Consider the following 16,346-nt stretch of genomic DNA (forward strand, 5'->3'; position numbering starts at 1 on the left):
CTGACAGGGGGAAAGCAGGCTGAAAGACCACAGGTTTGGTGCAGAGCTTAAAGCTCCCTGAGCTGATGCAGCAACTGGGGATGAAGGAAACACCACACCAAACTACTGCTGCTTCCAGTGCTGGTGTGCTGGGCTGGGTCCTCTCCCCCTGTTGCCATATTGGGAATTGAACACCTTGCCAGGAGAAGGCTGTCCTGAAGCACTCCTGATCTAAAGATGGCACCTTCAGGAGTTCATGGCCCCCATGACCTATTGACACCCAGCCCCCAGCCCCCCCCAGGTTTATCCCTGGGAGCTTCTTTGTGTTTTGCCTACAGCAAACCCTACCCATGCACCCAAAGCATCCATGGAGCAGGGACTGAGAGGTACAGGGGTACTTAGGTCAGGCTGCCCCACCTGTCCAGCTCACCCTTTGCAGCCCCCTTTGCAGCCAGCTCCCTAAGGAGGATGGAGCTGCTGGGAATTGTGCCTTTTCCTCTCATATGCACACAGTCACGATGGTTAGTTAAGTGGCTTGTTTTTCATTAGGAAAAGACTGTTGCTAGGCCACCCCGTTCCCCGGCGTTGGTCGGGAAGGAGTTTTGCAGCCAATCCGGGAGGCTGTGCTGGGGTTTGCACACGCACACATCACGCACACCCCTCCTGCAGCCCAGGTGCTAAGCGGCTGCCAGATGTGCCTATTCATTTCCACATCACACCTACCTGCTTCTTCCGGCCAAGCAGCTTATTAAAACTCCTAGGATTTTAATTTATAGTTGTCTGAGAGTTTTCTCCCTTCTAATTTACGCTCAGAGGGTAGAGAGGGGTGATGGTGAGTGGGGGTAGTGATGGGGCGGGGATACAAGGGGGCCGGGTCCTCCCTCTGCTCTGGTCTCTGGTGAATGCCCGAGCGAAGCCTCGTGTTTCTGACTGCAAAAAGGGTGAATTGTCCCTCTGTGTCCCCACAGCGAGGGGACAGACAGTCTTAGGCTGGGGGCTTGCTCCAGGCTGTTATTAGGTATTGCTCCACCCCAAGACACTCATGATGTGATTTTTAGGGATATCCTGTGTAACCAGGTGTTGGTGGGTTCCCTCCAACTCGGAATATTCTATGGTGCTGTGATTTGGAGTTTACGTGACATTTCAACCACATGTACCATGAGAAGCAGAGCCAGTAGCAAAGTTTACCAAGTGTTTGATCAGGGGATGCTGCTCCCAGCTGCGGTCCCCATGCAAACAGCCCCCAGCAGATGGGAGAGGTGCTGGACCATGGTCAGGCATTGGTGATGCCTGACCTCTGATCAGACAGATCCCTGATACAGGGACCCCCAGTACAGTTGCTGTTCTGCTATGGTGGTATTTCAAGTACCCTCTGGGTGTCCAACACCCACCCGACAGAGCTGTGGTGCATGGACAAGACAGGGTGTGAGCAGAGCCCAGGATATGAGCAGGATGGAGCCTTTTACAGCTGCAAAGCTCTCACCACGCAGGACAGGAATAGACACCAAAACATGCAGAAAAACGTGGGCAATCCACATGAAACTCAGTTTCTGAGTGTCCCCCATGAAAACCCCCATGTAGTAGGAGGGAAGCTCAATGAAAGCAACAGAAAGAATTGGATTGTGTCTGCTGCTCAAGGAGAAGCTGTTGCTAGACAGAAGCAAAAGCCGTCGCCATCAGCTCCCATTGGCTCAGCCCCACTCCAATGACGGGCTTATCGGTTACCTGCACTCGCAGCTGGCTGGAAAAAAACTCATTTGACAATGTTTTCCCTCTGATAAAAAAGCCCAGTGCTGGATTCATGGGTTTGGGTTAATCATTGTTCAGAGTTGTTGAGATAATGGCTGAGTTTTCTGCAGATTCTTCAATTACCGCAAAATTAAGCATAAATTGTGAGACAGCCCAGCTCTCCTTCATCCGCCTAAAGATGCTCAGCCTCCCGACATGAGCACCAGTGGGCCGCTTGCGGGATGAGCCAGAGTGTGTGATGAGCCCAAGCGTGTTCAGCCATGGCAACTCCGAGTTGGCATGTTGGTGAATATTCACAAACACCTGTGAAAATCCTGATTAGCTCTCAGAGGGTGAAAATGGGCCCAATGTCACCATTTAGATTATTCAGAGCAAACATCGTTGGCAGGGAGCAGATTGCCACCACCCCTAATCATCCATGTGGGGTTTGCTCAGCAGCAGTTTTTGGGGGGGCTGGGGGGCTGCAGCACAGTGTAGGGGTTTTCCAAGCCCCTCACACCTGATGCAAATAGGGATTAACCCCCAAATTTGTTTCTCACCCTCCCTGAGTACTGGAGATTGTGGCAAAGCTTGCAGGGTGTGTCAGCACCAAAGAGCAGCTGGCCTTTGCCTGCTTTGGTGCCCCCAAATTTGCTCCCAAAGCAGGAAGGGAATTCCAGTAGGAGGGTTAAATAAGTGAGGCGTCAGTGGGGACAAGCTCTCAGTGCTTTGTGCTACTGTGCAACCCCAGGGCTGTGCTGTGCAGGGGGCTGGGGAGGCAACAAGTTCCTCCACTCAGGTGGATAAACAAGTTTGGAGCTGTGGGGTGCCCCATGAACTCGAGTGCCCCTCGAGAGGATGCAGTTACATGGGCCAGGTTATATGGCCATAAGCAAAGCATCCTTCTGCTGTGTCTTTCCTCTGGGTCTGCTTCTCCAGGAGCAGAAGACAGTGCTGCTGCATTGCCTTTAGAATGCCCCCATCATCTGATCATTACATGCAGGCCCACTGAGCTTTCACCTTTCCTACACCCTCACTTCCCTCCTGCCCCACTGGGAGAGGTGGAAATGACAGAGAGGAGGAAACAGAAAAACCTGCCCCAGCTGTGCTCCTCCTGCACCCCTCTTTGTGCCCCGTGGGGTTCAGTCCCTGCCATACCTTGCCAGGTCCTGCTCACATTGCGTGGCATTCTGCTGGGGCTCAGCTGAGCTGCACCCCAAGGCTGGCACAGGGGGTGGTGTTGGCCCTGTTTTACAGCTTGCTGCACCAGGAACACACCTGGGAGAAAATGGAACAAGCAGGATTCAAAGTCCTACTGTGAGGCTGTGTTTCCTACCAGGTCTAGTGGAGAGTGCCCAGACCGTGAGCTCACAGCAGAGCCCAGGTTACTATATCTGTTGAAGGATGGTTGTGTTTGGGCCACTGTGAGGACCAAGATTTTTTTGGATGTGTGAGACACGTTTCAAAGCATTTCTGAGCTGTTCCTGGCTTCCTCCACCAGGCAAGGAGGAGTTAAGAAGGGAAGTGCAAGATGTGCCTGGTAATGGCACTGATGTGTGCGTCAGGTGTGCCTGCGTCACCCGGCTGCCTTGGCCACTTCCCAAGGCTGGGGCTGAGCTCTCCTTACCTCCCACAGCTTGCTGGGAAAAGCCTGGGATGGTCTAGCCTGGCTGAGGGAATTGTGAGCTCCATTCCAGTGCTGGCTGCTGTATTCCAGTGTGCTGCACCAGGCTCCCCAAAGTCCCCAGGGTGCTGGCAGCCCTCCAGCTCCCTCTGCCACCTCCTGTCTCACAGCCCAGGCAGTGGGACTGTGCTAAAGGGCTGTTGAGGGCTGACCTTGAGGCACATGGCAAAAAGCTATTAATTTTCTATAACCATGGCTGTTCAGTTCCCTGGGGAAGCACACAATTCCGTGTCCAGCCCCAAAACCCTCTCTGGTGCTCCCACACCCAGCTGGGACACATCTCTGCAGCCACATATATGTCACCTACAGGCAGAGTCACTGCAGGTGAGCATCACCCTGTCCCCACACCATCACAGCAGCCCATGCCACAGCTCACCCATGCCTGCACAGCTCTCACTCACAGATGCTGGGGGAAGGAACATTGACCTGTGAGGTGAGCAAATTGCAACAGTGCCTCTCCTTAACACAGGGAGCTCCCTGAGCTGGGACAGCCCTGCTGCTGGACGGTGACAGAGCAGGATGCCCTCTTGCACTGAGCTTTCTCCAAGCAGATGAAGTGCTGGATTGCAGGGCTCCAGCTGAGCCCATCCCCTGCTCCTCCAAAGAGGACAAGCCTGTACCCCAAGGAACTACTTACTCCATCCACTATCAGGCCATTCAAAGCACCTTTTCCAGTTGCAGGTGGGTTTTAAGCCCTGGAGCATGACATGGTACTCAGGCCAATCTCACCCCACCCTCTTGCTCCTGTAGAACTGCCAGATCAAATCATGCAGAATGTACACAAGGGTTTAGCAAAAACAGTTTTTAATTCAGAACTGGACAATTATGTCAATAATTTATTTAAAATTAAGTGCATTCTATGCTCTTGTCCACACTGGACATAGATCAGATGCAGACTTTTTTCTCAGGCTTCTTTGTGCAGCTGGATCCCTACAAATCTATGGGGTGTGGTGGGATTCATCCAAGAATCCTTCAAGAGCTAACTGATGTCATCACAAAGCCTCTCCCAATGATTTTTGAGCAGTCTTGGGAATCTGGAGAGGTCCAAGCTGACTGGAAGCCAGCGAATATTGTCTCAGTTTTCAAGAAGGGTAAGAAGGTGGACCCTGGAAGCTACAGGCCTGTCAGTCTCACTTCAGTGCCCCGTAAAATCTCAAAGATTATTCTGGGAGGTATTGAAAAACACCTGGAGGACAACACAGTCATCAATCACAGCCAGCACGGCTTCATGAGAGGAAAGTCCTGCTCATCAAACCTGATTTCCTTCTACAACAGGGTAACCCACCTGATTGATCAATGGATGCTGGAAGGGAAGCCTTATGAGGAGTGGCTGAGGTCACTTAGTTTGTTCAGCCTAGAGGTGACTGAGGGGAGACCTCATTGCAATCTTCAACATCCTCATGAGGGGAAGCTAAGGGGCAGGCACCAACCTCTTCTCTTGTGACCAGTGACAGGACTCAAGGAAATGGCATGAAGCTGAGTCAGGGGAGGTTTAGGCTGGATATCAGGAAAAGGTTTTTCATCCAGATGGCTGAGCACTGGAACAGGCTCCCCATGGAAGTGGTCATAGCACCAAGCCTGTCTGAGTTCAAGAAGTGTTTGGACAACACTCTCAGGCACATGGCAGGACTCTTGGGGTGTCCTGTGCAGGGCCAGGAGTTGGACTCTATGATCCTGACATATCCCTTCCAACTCAGCATATTTTACAAGTCTATGAAAAAAAGGAGGAAGGTGATCGTTTACTGGCCCTGGATGGTTTGCACCTTTGGGCATCAGCAAAACACCTCAGTCCTTCCACAGGAAAACCTGCCACTTTCATCTGGGAAGGGGACAATCCCATGGAAGGCATGGAGGATGTGCTGGTAGCCCCCACCACACATGCCCATGGGGGCTCCTCCAGGCTGACGCCAGGACCCTACTCATCCCAAAGTGACAGATGAACACAGCGCAGCCACAGCCCTCATTTCTGTGCACAAACTAGGGGCTGCACACAGCATTTCTGGGAGACTGCTGGTGTCCAGGTGTCACCATGTCTCCATCCCTGGGCTGGGCTGGGTACTGGGCAGAGCCCATGGAGTACAAGCCCTGGGGAAGGAGGTCAGCGGTCACTTCCACCTTCCAGAGCTGAAGGCACCAGGATGGCCCAAAACACACGGAGGAGATGCTGTCCCCCATCACAGGCCACTTGCCATCAGGTCTGTGGGCCAGTACTGGTCATCCAAGTACTGGCTGCTGTCTGCAGTGGGGTCTGTGATGGGGCTGGGGGGCCGGGGGGGCAGGCTATGGGCCAGCTCCTTCTCCCACTGCACCTCCACCAGTCTGTACAGCTCCATGGCTGTTTGAGCATCTTCCACTGACGAGTGTCCTCTATGGCCAACCTGAGCAAAGGGGGAAAAACCTCAGTTAGACAAAAGGCGCAGCAAAAATCCCACAGGTCATGTTGTCTGCTTGCTCAGAAGTACACAAATGCTGTGGGTTTTGGAGACAGCAAAGGTTTGATGCAACCAAGGAGGTACAGGTATCTCTTCAACACTTTCTGGAGGGCACAGGTCCTGTCCACGTTTTACTGAGATGCTTAATGGTCAGCCTGGGAGGCCCTGGGCTCTCCCAGCTTATTTATAGCCAGAGGCACAGGGTGAACAAGTGCCATCTCCATCTCACAAAAAGCACCCATGGAGGTGGGAGGGCCAGGCTGACCACACAGGTTTGTAGCTAACCCAGGAACTGCTTCCCCTTCAAGGTTCCTGGTGCTTACCTGGATCCTTTTATGGAGCAGGTGCCTGGCTAAGTTCTTGAGTGAGACGTTGGCTCTGACAGGCAGCCCTGCCCTCTGCTTCAGCACAGGGATCTGGCTGGTGTCTCGAGTCCTGTCTTTTGGGTGAAAGTACTTCAGGGCTTGGAAGTCATTGTGGATGGCGTGTCCTACCACAATCTTGTCTTTCAAGATCTTCAGGATCTGGAAGAGTCAGAAAGGGTTAGACAGGCAGCAAAAGAAACACCAATTAAGCATAAAATAAACCATTTTTTATTAAATTAAGGTCCTTGACTTTCAGTTTTTAGGTTCCCAGAAGGGAGCAACAGCCACCCGAACAACCCACTGCACAGCTTCAGAGGCTTCCCATCCTGTGGTTGTGTCTCTGCCTCAGAGCAGTTCAGCATGGGCCACCAAAAACCCCAATTTGTGTTTGGCAGATAACATACTGTTTTGTTGGTTTTTTTTTTAATTTCTCTTTTTCCCCTCACCTCTGCCTGGGCAGCCTTGAAGGGAATCGCTCTCTTCATGTGCTGCTTGGTGATGCCACTCCAGCGTGTCCGGAAGTCCACGATGGGGAGCTCGGGCTGAATGTACTTGTCATAGATGACATCCCCCTCGTAGTTCACCACGGAGCACCGTGCCAGCTCACTCAGCCTGCCCTGAGGGCCGGTGCCCACCATCTCACAGTCAAGGGCCACGTACTTGCCCGGACGCAGGACCAGTGAGGACATTCTCACCTTCTTGGAGCTGTCGTTCCCCTGGGACAGCAGCACAGAGTGGTGCCTGGCTATACTGTCTGGAGAGGCAGATGGGGACAGGGATGCAGAGATGACCCGTTTGGGCTTGGGGACCTTGCCAGAGCGCTGTGTCGTGGTGCCATTTGCCTTGGTGAGGGCAGCGTGTGCCTCTGGCCCCGCCACGGGGGTCTGAGTGCTCCTGTGCTCGCGGGGGCTCAGCAGCCCCTTCTGCTCCAGCAGCGCCCGGCGCTCCAGGAACCGCTGGTGCTTACGGCTCTTCTTCTTGCTGCGGCCCTGCGGCGAGCTGGGACCCTTCGGGGCCTGAGGGCAGCCCCCCGCGGAGGGGTCACGGGTGCCCTGCAGGGTGGGCGCAGAAACCGTCGGGGCGGGCAGCAGCGGGGTCATCTGCCCTTTGCCAGGTGGCATTCCTGCTGGAGTGTGCACAGGGGGGCATGAGTGCCGCGCAGCCCCCCGTGCTCCCCAGTCAAAAACGACGCGCATACCCCGTAGGAACCTCCCCCCATCCCGCAGGCACAGACAGGAGTTATGGGACAGGGAAGGGGGGGCGGTGGGGGGGAGGTGCACACGGACACACTGTCACACCCTGTCCCCACCCCTTTGCCGCTCATTGCCCGGTCCCAAACCGTCTCTTTCCCGGTCCCACGGTCTTGCCAACTCTCTCGCCGATCCGCAGCCCCCCTGCCCACCCCACTACCCCCCCTGCCCACCCCATTACGTGCTCTCCAGAGCCCTGTCCGCCCATTACCCGGGCTCTCTCTGCCTCGCTCCGGGCCCCAGCGTCCTGCCCGCCCCATCACCCATTCCCAGGCCCGCACCTGCCTCCCCGCCCCTGCTCCCCCACCCCAAGGCCCCAAGGCCCCCTGTCCCCCCTGTCCCCCGCTCCTGACCGGGCCCGCCGCGCTCCCCACGTGTCCCGCCCGGAAGCCGCCGCTCACACATGCCCGGGCAAGTCCCGCCGTGGTCACGCCCCCTGTCCTCCTATTGGCTGAATGGCGGGTGATTTGCATGCGGGGGCGGGGCCCGGCAGGGCTGAGCGGTGGGCGGGGCTTCTGGGGCCCCGGTTATAGCGCGAGGGGGGAATTAGGAATGTCTGAGGACATATCTGGGGTTTATGTCCCAGAACCAGACGCTCATGGCTTCAGGACTCTCACCTGGTGGGGAGGGCACCTTCGAGGTGTTGGGTTTTGGGGGTGGGATAAAATTTTATGCATATTTTGCGTGTTTGTGCATAATTGGTCAACAGAGTGTTATCAGAATCAAAGTTGCGACATAAAGATATGTGCACGAGAAACGAAAGTACTCAAAAAGTAAATTCATTGCTTTGCCACGAGGTTGTTGTTTTAGGAGGTCGACTATAGCGATTCAGCTTGCCTCTTGTGTTTTGGAGGGGTGCTTTTTATTTTGGGGCATACAGCTCCGTGCCCCGGAGAGCAGCCTGGCACAGAAACTGTAGTTTTCCTGTGTGTTTCCTGCGGTGCAGTGCTGGTCTTGTGGGCATCCCTCCTTCTGACGGTGGGGTGGGCTGAGCTCTTGCAGGGTTTGCATGCTCCAGGTTGTGCTCCCCAGGGTTGCGGGGGGCAGCTCTGGGCAGGGCATGGTTGAAGGTGGGGTTTCAGACCCGCCTCTCGTTGCTTCACTCTCAAGGCTCACAAAAGCAACGTCCGAGGTGGTCAGAAGTGGAGAAGGGCCACAGGCAGCCCCCGTCACCAGCTTGTCCCCACGCCTTTGGTGTCGCTGTATAGGCCGTGCGCCCTAGGGCAGACTGTGACTTGTTGTGGTGGGATGAGCCATACAACAACAAAATCACTAGTCTTCCAGAGGGAACCAGGCACCACGTCCATCCTTGTCCCACCGGGCCCCGCTCTGAGCATTCCCTCTCCCTGCCACAAATGGGGCTCACAGGGATGCAGGACAAGCGTTTCCATGCTCTGTCGTTCCCCTTTTTTACCACCCATGAGCTTCTTCAGCCTGATCAGAAAAAAAGATTTAGAGCACTCCGATTTATTTTTTCATATTTCTTTTATGTTTTTCTTTTGGCCAGTAAACCTCTTCCTTAAATCTGTTGCTCTGTGTTTTGCATCTCTTACTTCCGTCCCTGCTGTTCAGCTAGTTAATCCCCCTTTAATAAGAGTCATTCAAGTGTCCCATAATACCTTGCTAGGGAGCCCTGGCAGGTCTCTATGTAGAAATTTATGCTATTTTCTGGTGGTTTTGGTGAAACTGTGCATTAACAGCCCTCGGGGATAGTTCATTTGGTATTCCTGGGCCTCTTTGCCCAGTTTTTCTCCCCATAAGTGAGTGTGAGCTGATCATCATCACATGAGTGATGAGCCCTGATGTGGGGGAAATGGGCTTGCAATGCTGGTGGCATTTCTCCACCGGCTCTGGGCAGACAAGGAGGTGGTGTCACTGGCTGCTCTTCTCCTTCACACTCTGTGTTGAGATGAAAAGTTAAAGTGCCTCGACCATTCCTGGTTGACAGCTTCTCCCCAGACACATTGCTGCTCCACTCATGGGTCTGATAGCTCTTAGCTTGTCCACAACAAAACCCATCCATCTCCCTTCCTTTCCCAGGCTGTATATGTTGCAAGAGGCATGTGATTCTCTTTGGCAGTGCAAAGTTTTAGCTGTACCCTCATGACTACAAAGAAACCTTGACAGGAGAAATTATGGCATGTTGGGAGGAAGAGAAAATCTCTTCCTGCTTTCCCAAGGTGACCAGGCTTAGGAAACAAGATAGTGCAGAATACAAGGGAACAGTGCTGAACAGTGCTGTCATTTTTCTCCCCTGCCCCAGATACAAGGATGGAGGTGAAAAAAAGTCAGAATATGTTTGTGTGGGTCCATTGGTGTGCCGTGGTCTCCTGTGATCCCACTGACCCCCGGGGCATCAGTAGATGGTTCTCACACAGTAGACAGTTCTCCCCTCAGCAGAAGCCTGATGCTGAACAGGGATGCCACTCACCTCCACAAGGTCCTGTGGCCATGCTGAGGATGGAGGGTTTGGCACTAGATGGTAAAAATCCTGTTCCAGGTGTGGCAGATGAGCTGAGATGAAGGCAGAGCGCATCAGAGCCCCAGAGAGGTTTCTGCGGTGTTTGCACAATTTGAAATAATAATGAAATCTGTAAAACTCTGGGTAGAGCACGACTAGAATAACAGGCTAAATTTGTCGGATGAATAATTTACTAGAAGTGATTGGCTCTGCTCCAAGTGAGACGAGCACCAGCCTGGTCTCAGGCTGAGAAGCCTGAGTGTCTCTGTCCTCAGCTGGGAGCTGGTCCCTCTCCTGCCCACCAGTCATTGCTCCTGCCATAAAAGCTGGTCTCTAGCCCAGGTGCCTGTTCCCAAGTCATCACTGCCCAGGGTTACAGGGATTCCTGCAGAGCTCCCAGTCCCCTCCAGAAGGTGTCTGCTGTTTATTTTCAAGGCGCTGCTTTGCAGCACGGAGGTGGTGGCAGTGGGTGTCTGTCACTGGCTCCAGGCTCATGGACTCACCCATCCTCTGCCTCTTTCCTTTCTCCAACCACTTCTCTGTCCTTGGCCATGGTGCTGAGTGGATGGAAGAAGAGACACATCCTGACATTTGGGATGGGAAGGGAGATGAAGTCCCAGTGCTGAGAGGAGACGGCGACTGCAGCCTCGGCAGCCAATTAATGTGATCATGTTTATGAATGCGGATCAGTAATTCCAGGTAAACTCCCCAAGAGCAGTGCTGCAGGCGAACAAAGCCTCCTGCCCACCCGGGAGCCTGCCAGCGGTCCCTGCCAGCACCAGCACGTTCCTGCTGTGACTCTAAACTGCCTCATTTCCTAGTGCCAGCCTCGACATGCATCATTTTGTCTCCTATTACCTCGATGCCAGAGCTCATCTTAACAGTGTTGGTTGCACCACGTCCTCCTGGACCTCTCTGTTCCCTCCCTGCCAAGGGGGAATGGCTGGTGGGAATGGGCAGCTCAGGCAGAGATTAACTCAGAGAAGGCAGCAAGGATCCAGCTTTGCCTCCACAGGTGATGAGGGACTGCTTCATCATCCTGGGCTTTGCAGGCTGCATGGTGCATCCCCATCACCCATCTGTGGTTGGGGTATCCCGCCAGGGTGCCCTGAGCTGCTCCCATCACTCTGAATAGGCTTGTGGCAGGCTGGTTTGTGTCCACCAGCATCCAAAGGATCAAACAGAAGCTGAGAAGCTACAGAAATAGATTGGGGCACTGACTGATCCCTTGCTGGACCTGGTTTCCTTTAGGGAAAGAAAGATTCATCATGAAGGGAGCACCTGGAAACACCACCACCACCCTTCGATGCAAGGGACCATCTCTGGCAGCCGTGCCACCTGGCTGAAGTGTCACCAGCTGGTGGCCTGAGACCACCAGCACGAGGGTGTCAGAACAGACAGGCACAGTGTCACTTCCTGGCCTTTGGCAGGATAGATCCATAGCAGAGGTTCAGCAGAGGGATCGCTGTGGGACCCCTCCATTGCCATGCTGAGTTCCCCATCCTCAGTTCCCCCCCTGAGACCACTTGTGCAAAACCTCCAGGAGACTGTATCCCTCTTGGATAAGGGTGGGGATGGATGGTGTGCAAGACCACCCACTCAGCCTTGAAGACTACTCAGTGCTGGAAAGTCCTGCTTGGAAAGCAAAAAACCTTTTCCTTTCTCTTGGAGCACCAAGAGCCACCCTATTTCTCCGACACCTCCTCCAGCACTCCATGGGACAGACCTCCTCCTCAGCCATGTCCTGGAGGGTGCCAGTGGTCCGGGGATGCTGCCAGGGATAAGGAGGGATGCTCCCTGAGCAGGAGGTGAGGGCAGATGACGCTGCCATACGTCTCCCACCTCGCTCCACGCTTTCTGGCTCACCCCCAGGAGAGCAGTGAGCAATTACAGGCCACATGGAATCTTCATTATTGCCCTGTCGTGGCCTCGTTTGACGAGATGTTTTACTGCCAAACTTATTAAAAGTGAAACGTGCGGTTTCTGCACGGCAATTTCCTGTCTGCAGTGATAAGCCGGGCTCTGCCTGCTGTGTAATAAACAGTTATTTTTATGTACAGCTCTGGCTGGGGCGACAAAGAGGAGAGAGGGCCTGGCTCGTGTTAATTGCCATGGTTAATGGGATCTATATTGGGAGCAATGTGTGTGTGGGGTGTGTCCTCCCCCTGCCACGCTCTACAACAGAGTGGTCTCCCGTGGTTTCGTGCTCTGAGTGCTGCTGGTGGGGACTGTGCAAAGTGTCCTCCCTCAGCATAACGGAATAAGAGGGATTAGTCTGAAACCCCCTTGCCTGCCTCATCTCAGCCTTTCGTCACAAACGAGGGACCTGCTGTGCACCCCCCGAGACTCCCTCTCCTGCAAGGGCTGCCCTCGAGCTCCGCTGATTCCACCCCAGCAGGAGGCTGGAGGGAGTTCCAAAGCCTGGGGGCTTTGCTTCAGCCTCCCCAGATCCTCCTGTCTGTCCAAGAGCCAGTGTGCCAGCAGTGGCATTTGCTGGTGATACCGGTGGCCAAAGCCCAGAACATCCACCATGTCACCTCCCACTGTTTCTCCTTGGGTGTCCATAGGAGGCAGGTGCTGGAGAGGAGACAGCAGGAGCAGTAAATTCAACAGGCACACTACTATCATGTCACTGCTGGGCTTGGACCGGCAAAAATCTGATAAATATCAGCAAAGCTGATAAATAGTTTCATTTCATCAGAAACTATTTTGTCAGAAACATTATGTCATTAGGTGTGTGGCCTGTATTTTGGTCTAATTATGTCATTTTAATATGTTTTGAAAGGAAACAGCTTTTGAAAATGCAAGATGTCAAAACTGCATTTACAAAAATCCTGATTGGCTTTTTTTTTTTTTTTTTTTTTTAATTTTCCAGACCTGGCCAAAGCTATTAGTGGAACTCAAGCTGAAACTGCATAACTTTCCCCAATAAACAATTTGTCAGAAAAATTCCTCCTGGCTCTGGGAGATCTGTTCGTTATTTGTCAGCAGTCAAAACCCTGTTGGGTATTTCCCATCTGACTTCTTTTCTTAACAGCAGCTTTATTGGTCTGGGAATTAATAGCGGAAGATGCGATACTTGCTATTCATTGCAGTCATCCCAAATGCCACTCATCCCATCAGGCCACGGCTCCACAAAGCAGAAGCCTCTCTCCTTTCTCCAACGCATCATTTTTTTGGTAACTATGGAGTATTTTATCCCCGATTTCCTCCCTGCATGCTCCTGATCCTTGCAGAGTGCACCAGTATCCAGAGGCTTGGAGCCACATCAGGTCCCCTCATCCCTATCCCCTGCATCCATCCCCATCCCTGCTGCCCATCTCAGCCTCTTGCTGGGCAAACTCCCTTCATTGCCAGCTCGGGCCCTCATTAATTTGTATTGCAGCGTGTGTCGCGGGCTGATGTGTAATTAGAGCTCCTGAAGCCTGTCTCATGCTGTAATTGCCATGACAGGGGCCACAGCATATCCGCTTGTTAATTAGTAAACCACAATATCCCAGGGGCTCGTTGAGAGCCGCCTTAATTGTATTTCAGCTGGAACAGAGGGATAATTACCCTTTGCTAGCGCTGCCACTTTTAAATTCTTAAAAAAAAAAAAGGAAAAAAGAGAAAGGAAAACCCAAATTGAGCTTCTCTCCCTCTCGGCAGCCGCCACTTCTACCCTTGGCTGCCCAGGGACCTGGTTTTGTCCCCAGGTTGAAGGGGAAGGGCTGTAGAGCTCAATGGCTTGGGGACAGGATGCCAAGAGCTTTGCAAGGGGACACACTCAAACTGGTGGTGACTGAGCTGCCCCTGCTCCGACAGCGCTTCTGTGTCCCTGCACAAGGGACTGTGCTGGGAACCCCGTTTGTGGATGCAGGCTGGCTTGCTGGGAGTACTGTTTGCAGGGAATCCCACCCTGGCCAGCGAGCAGCCCCCCGGCATCCCCCCCAGGCACTGCCTGGGCTACCTGCATCGCTGGTTTGGAGGAACAGCCAAGGAGGTGTCCAGGGAGGAGCGAGCCAAGGTCTCCAGGCTTTCCACCAAACAGAGGCGCAGCAGTCCCCTCAAAATGCAAGTGAGAGCTGCCGTGGGCTGCAGGAGGAGGCTCTTGCAAGATCTTGCAGGGCTTGGTGTAACTGTATGCTGCTGCCAAGGATGCACTTGTATTCCACATCCCCAACATTCCTGGAGCACCAGTGCTGAGCGGGACCTTGGTGCTGGAGGTCTCTGCTCCTACAAACCCTGTGGCCCCAGCCTGCTTGGCTTTAATGGACCTCAGAGGAGGATCATCTTCCTTCTCAGTTCCTTTCTTGTCAAACCTCACCTCAATGGGCAACGGGAGTCTTCTGGGACCTGGTTAAAACTTTTCCCTCCATGGGAAGGATGTCCCTGCAGGGTATGAGATCACTCTTATAGTGATCGTGGGGGGAACACAGGGCTTTGGTGCAAGATGACAGAAGTGCTGATGCTCATCATCACCTTTCTGTGGGTACCACAGGCTCCAGAGCCCCTCTGCAGGGGGGCTATTGTCTGGTCAAGGATCTTTGGGGAAGGTTAACCTGGGAAGAGAAGCTAACGCATGACATCCGTCCCTTTTCCTATGCTTCTCCCTGAACTGGCACAAATAGCTCAGACACCATCAGCCCTGCTGATGATTCCTGCTGTTCAAAAAATCGTATAATGGACAACTGGCCTTCAGGACCTGGTTTGTGAATTGGCTTAAATAACAGTCCTGGCTCTCCCCTGGGAAGCTACATGGAGGTCAGCCTTGAAGAAAAGATCAGTACGGTGGCTCCAAGCATTAGTAAAAAGACATAACTGAAGCAAAGAGCCTTGAACATAATTATAGCCTAAGAGCTGTGATGGGAACTTGACGGCCTTAAACCATCTCCTGGACTTTAGTGCAATCAACAGATTGACACTGCTGGGTCCTGAAGGTTGGTTTTTGGAAGCTGTACACCAGGGTTGAATGCCAGAGCAGGCAGAGAAGCAGCACAGGTGCCTGTTCCAAAGACTGGAGCTAGAAAAGGGTCTCAAATGCCATGGAAGAACCAGATGGAGGCAACCACTGGAACGCTCCTCACATAATTGGGGGCATCTTCAAGGGTGAGCACGAGGTGGCTGCCCACCTCCAGAATGCTCCCACTGCTCCCATGCAAGTCACTGTCATTAGAGCTGGGGATAGAGTTTATAGTCGAGTAACCACAACAACTTTGCACAAATTAAACAACACACTGCAGGTTAATTAGATTTCTTACAGCTGCCTCCATTAACTTAGCCCTGTCGCCTGCTGTCGGAAGTGGATGGAGCCCCTTTGAAATTACCAGGAGATGTGGATGGCTAAGTCTCTCCCTGGGCAACCATACCAGTGTGGGCATGAGTGACCGCCTTCTCTTCTCGGAAAGTCCTTAGTGCAAGGGATGAGACCAGGTGGAGAGGTAGTTGTCCTCCACCAGCACAGGGGCTGGGCTGGACCTCCCCAGCTGGCATTTCAAACCCACCTTCTCCTAAGATGATCTTTAAGAAAAATAGGTATTTTTCCAGCAGAGTCTCTCTCTCATTATCCCACAGGGTGCCATGTGAATGCAAATAAACAAATGAGACCCCTTCAACAACATCTAAGAATGTGGCTTCATATTTTTAAACCAATTTCCTTCGACCGTGTCAGGGCCTGTTTTGTGTTTGCTTGACAATTATGTGGCTAATGAGGACAGCCACAGCTACATCAGGCGGGATTAGGAAGAATAAGGCATCAAATGTTGCAGTGCATAAGACAGCTGTTAACTAATGGGGGCTCGGAGGGCATGTTCTGGGTGCAGGTGGCTCCTCACAGGGATCCTGGTGCTGTTTGGAAAGAGATGGAGCAGGCAGCAGGCAGCAGGCAATGGGCAGGCTGACCAGAAGGTGAGGGAGATTTCTGGCCCCTGCATGGTGGCTGTGCATATGGGAAATGAGAAAGGTGAAATATTTAAGGAAAGTAGCACCAAGCACATGACCCTGAGGTTGTCCTATGGAGGCAGAGACACACATGAGTGTTCTGATGGAGAATGAGGCACCAGCCAAGTGGGAGCACCTTACAGACCTCAGCAAAAAGGGGTCAAAAGCAATAGGGGAACTGAGCCTCATAACGGAGATCACTGAGACATTGGTATTTTAGCTGAAACCTTCCCATCCTGGCTCCCTGACAGTCAGCACGGAGCTTTGTGCAGCATTTCTAAGATGGCTAGGGCCATCTTCCACCCCCTGAAGAGGGTGAGGAAGTAAAGCAGGGACTACACCTGGTGCTCCCTGGGTCACATGGTGACCCATGGACAGCCAGCCGTGGCTTTCAGATGCCTTGTCCCAGCCACCTCTCTGCCAGCTCTTCCTCTGCCTGCTCTGCCACGATGATCTCCCATTGATCGATCGTCCAGATTCTCCCTCGCGTGCCGGATGGCTGCGGCTAAAGTGAACAAGGACAGGTTC

The 16,346-nt window shown here is 53.2% G+C and overlaps 1 protein-coding gene across 3 annotated transcripts; it reads right to left on the minus strand.

Annotated features, from left to right (window-relative positions):
* Positions 1 to 4,178: 4,178 nt before the first annotated feature.
* On the minus strand, positions 4,179 to 8,425 carry AEN (apoptosis enhancing nuclease). 3 transcript variants are annotated; one of them, XM_064669013.1, is made up of 4 exons: positions 7,792 to 8,425; positions 6,635 to 7,311; positions 6,147 to 6,347; positions 4,179 to 5,769 (listed from the first exon to the last, which is right to left on the minus strand). In XM_064669013.1, exons 1-4 carry the CDS (start codon positions 7,841 to 7,843, stop codon positions 5,566 to 5,568), a joined length of 1,134 nt encoding a protein of 377 aa, XP_064525083.1. In that variant the 5' UTR covers positions 7,844 to 8,425; the 3' UTR covers positions 4,179 to 5,565. The 3 variants fall into 3 exon arrangements, with proteins under 3 accessions (XP_064525083.1, XP_064525082.1, XP_064525081.1); XM_064669012.1 differs by having other exon boundaries at positions 6,635 to 7,314; XM_064669011.1 differs by lacking the exon at positions 7,792 to 8,425 and having other exon boundaries at positions 6,635 to 7,547.
* Positions 8,426 to 16,346: the final 7,921 nt, after the last annotated feature.

This window comes from Pseudopipra pipra, chromosome 12 (assembly GCF_036250125.1).
Source record: "Pseudopipra pipra isolate bDixPip1 chromosome 12, bDixPip1.hap1, whole genome shotgun sequence".
Classification (NCBI taxonomy): domain Eukaryota; kingdom Metazoa; phylum Chordata; class Aves; order Passeriformes; family Pipridae; genus Pseudopipra; species Pseudopipra pipra.

What these genes read in the sequence shown, in the direction of transcription:
- AEN (XM_064669011.1), bottom strand. Translation starts at nt 7,384, where the DNA reads ATGCGCGTCGTTTTTGACTGGGGAGCACGGGGGGCTGCGCGGCACTCA. An exon ending in TCAAGGCTGCCCAGGCAGAG is followed by an intron (nt 6,348 to 6,634) that starts GTGAGGGGAAAA and finishes TGACTCTTCCAG; the next exon opens with ATCCTGAAGATCTTGAAAGA. An exon ending in TGCTCCATAAAAGGATCCAG is followed by an intron (nt 5,770 to 6,146) that starts GTAAGCACCAGG and finishes CCCTTTGCTCAG; the next exon opens with GTTGGCCATAGAGGACACTC.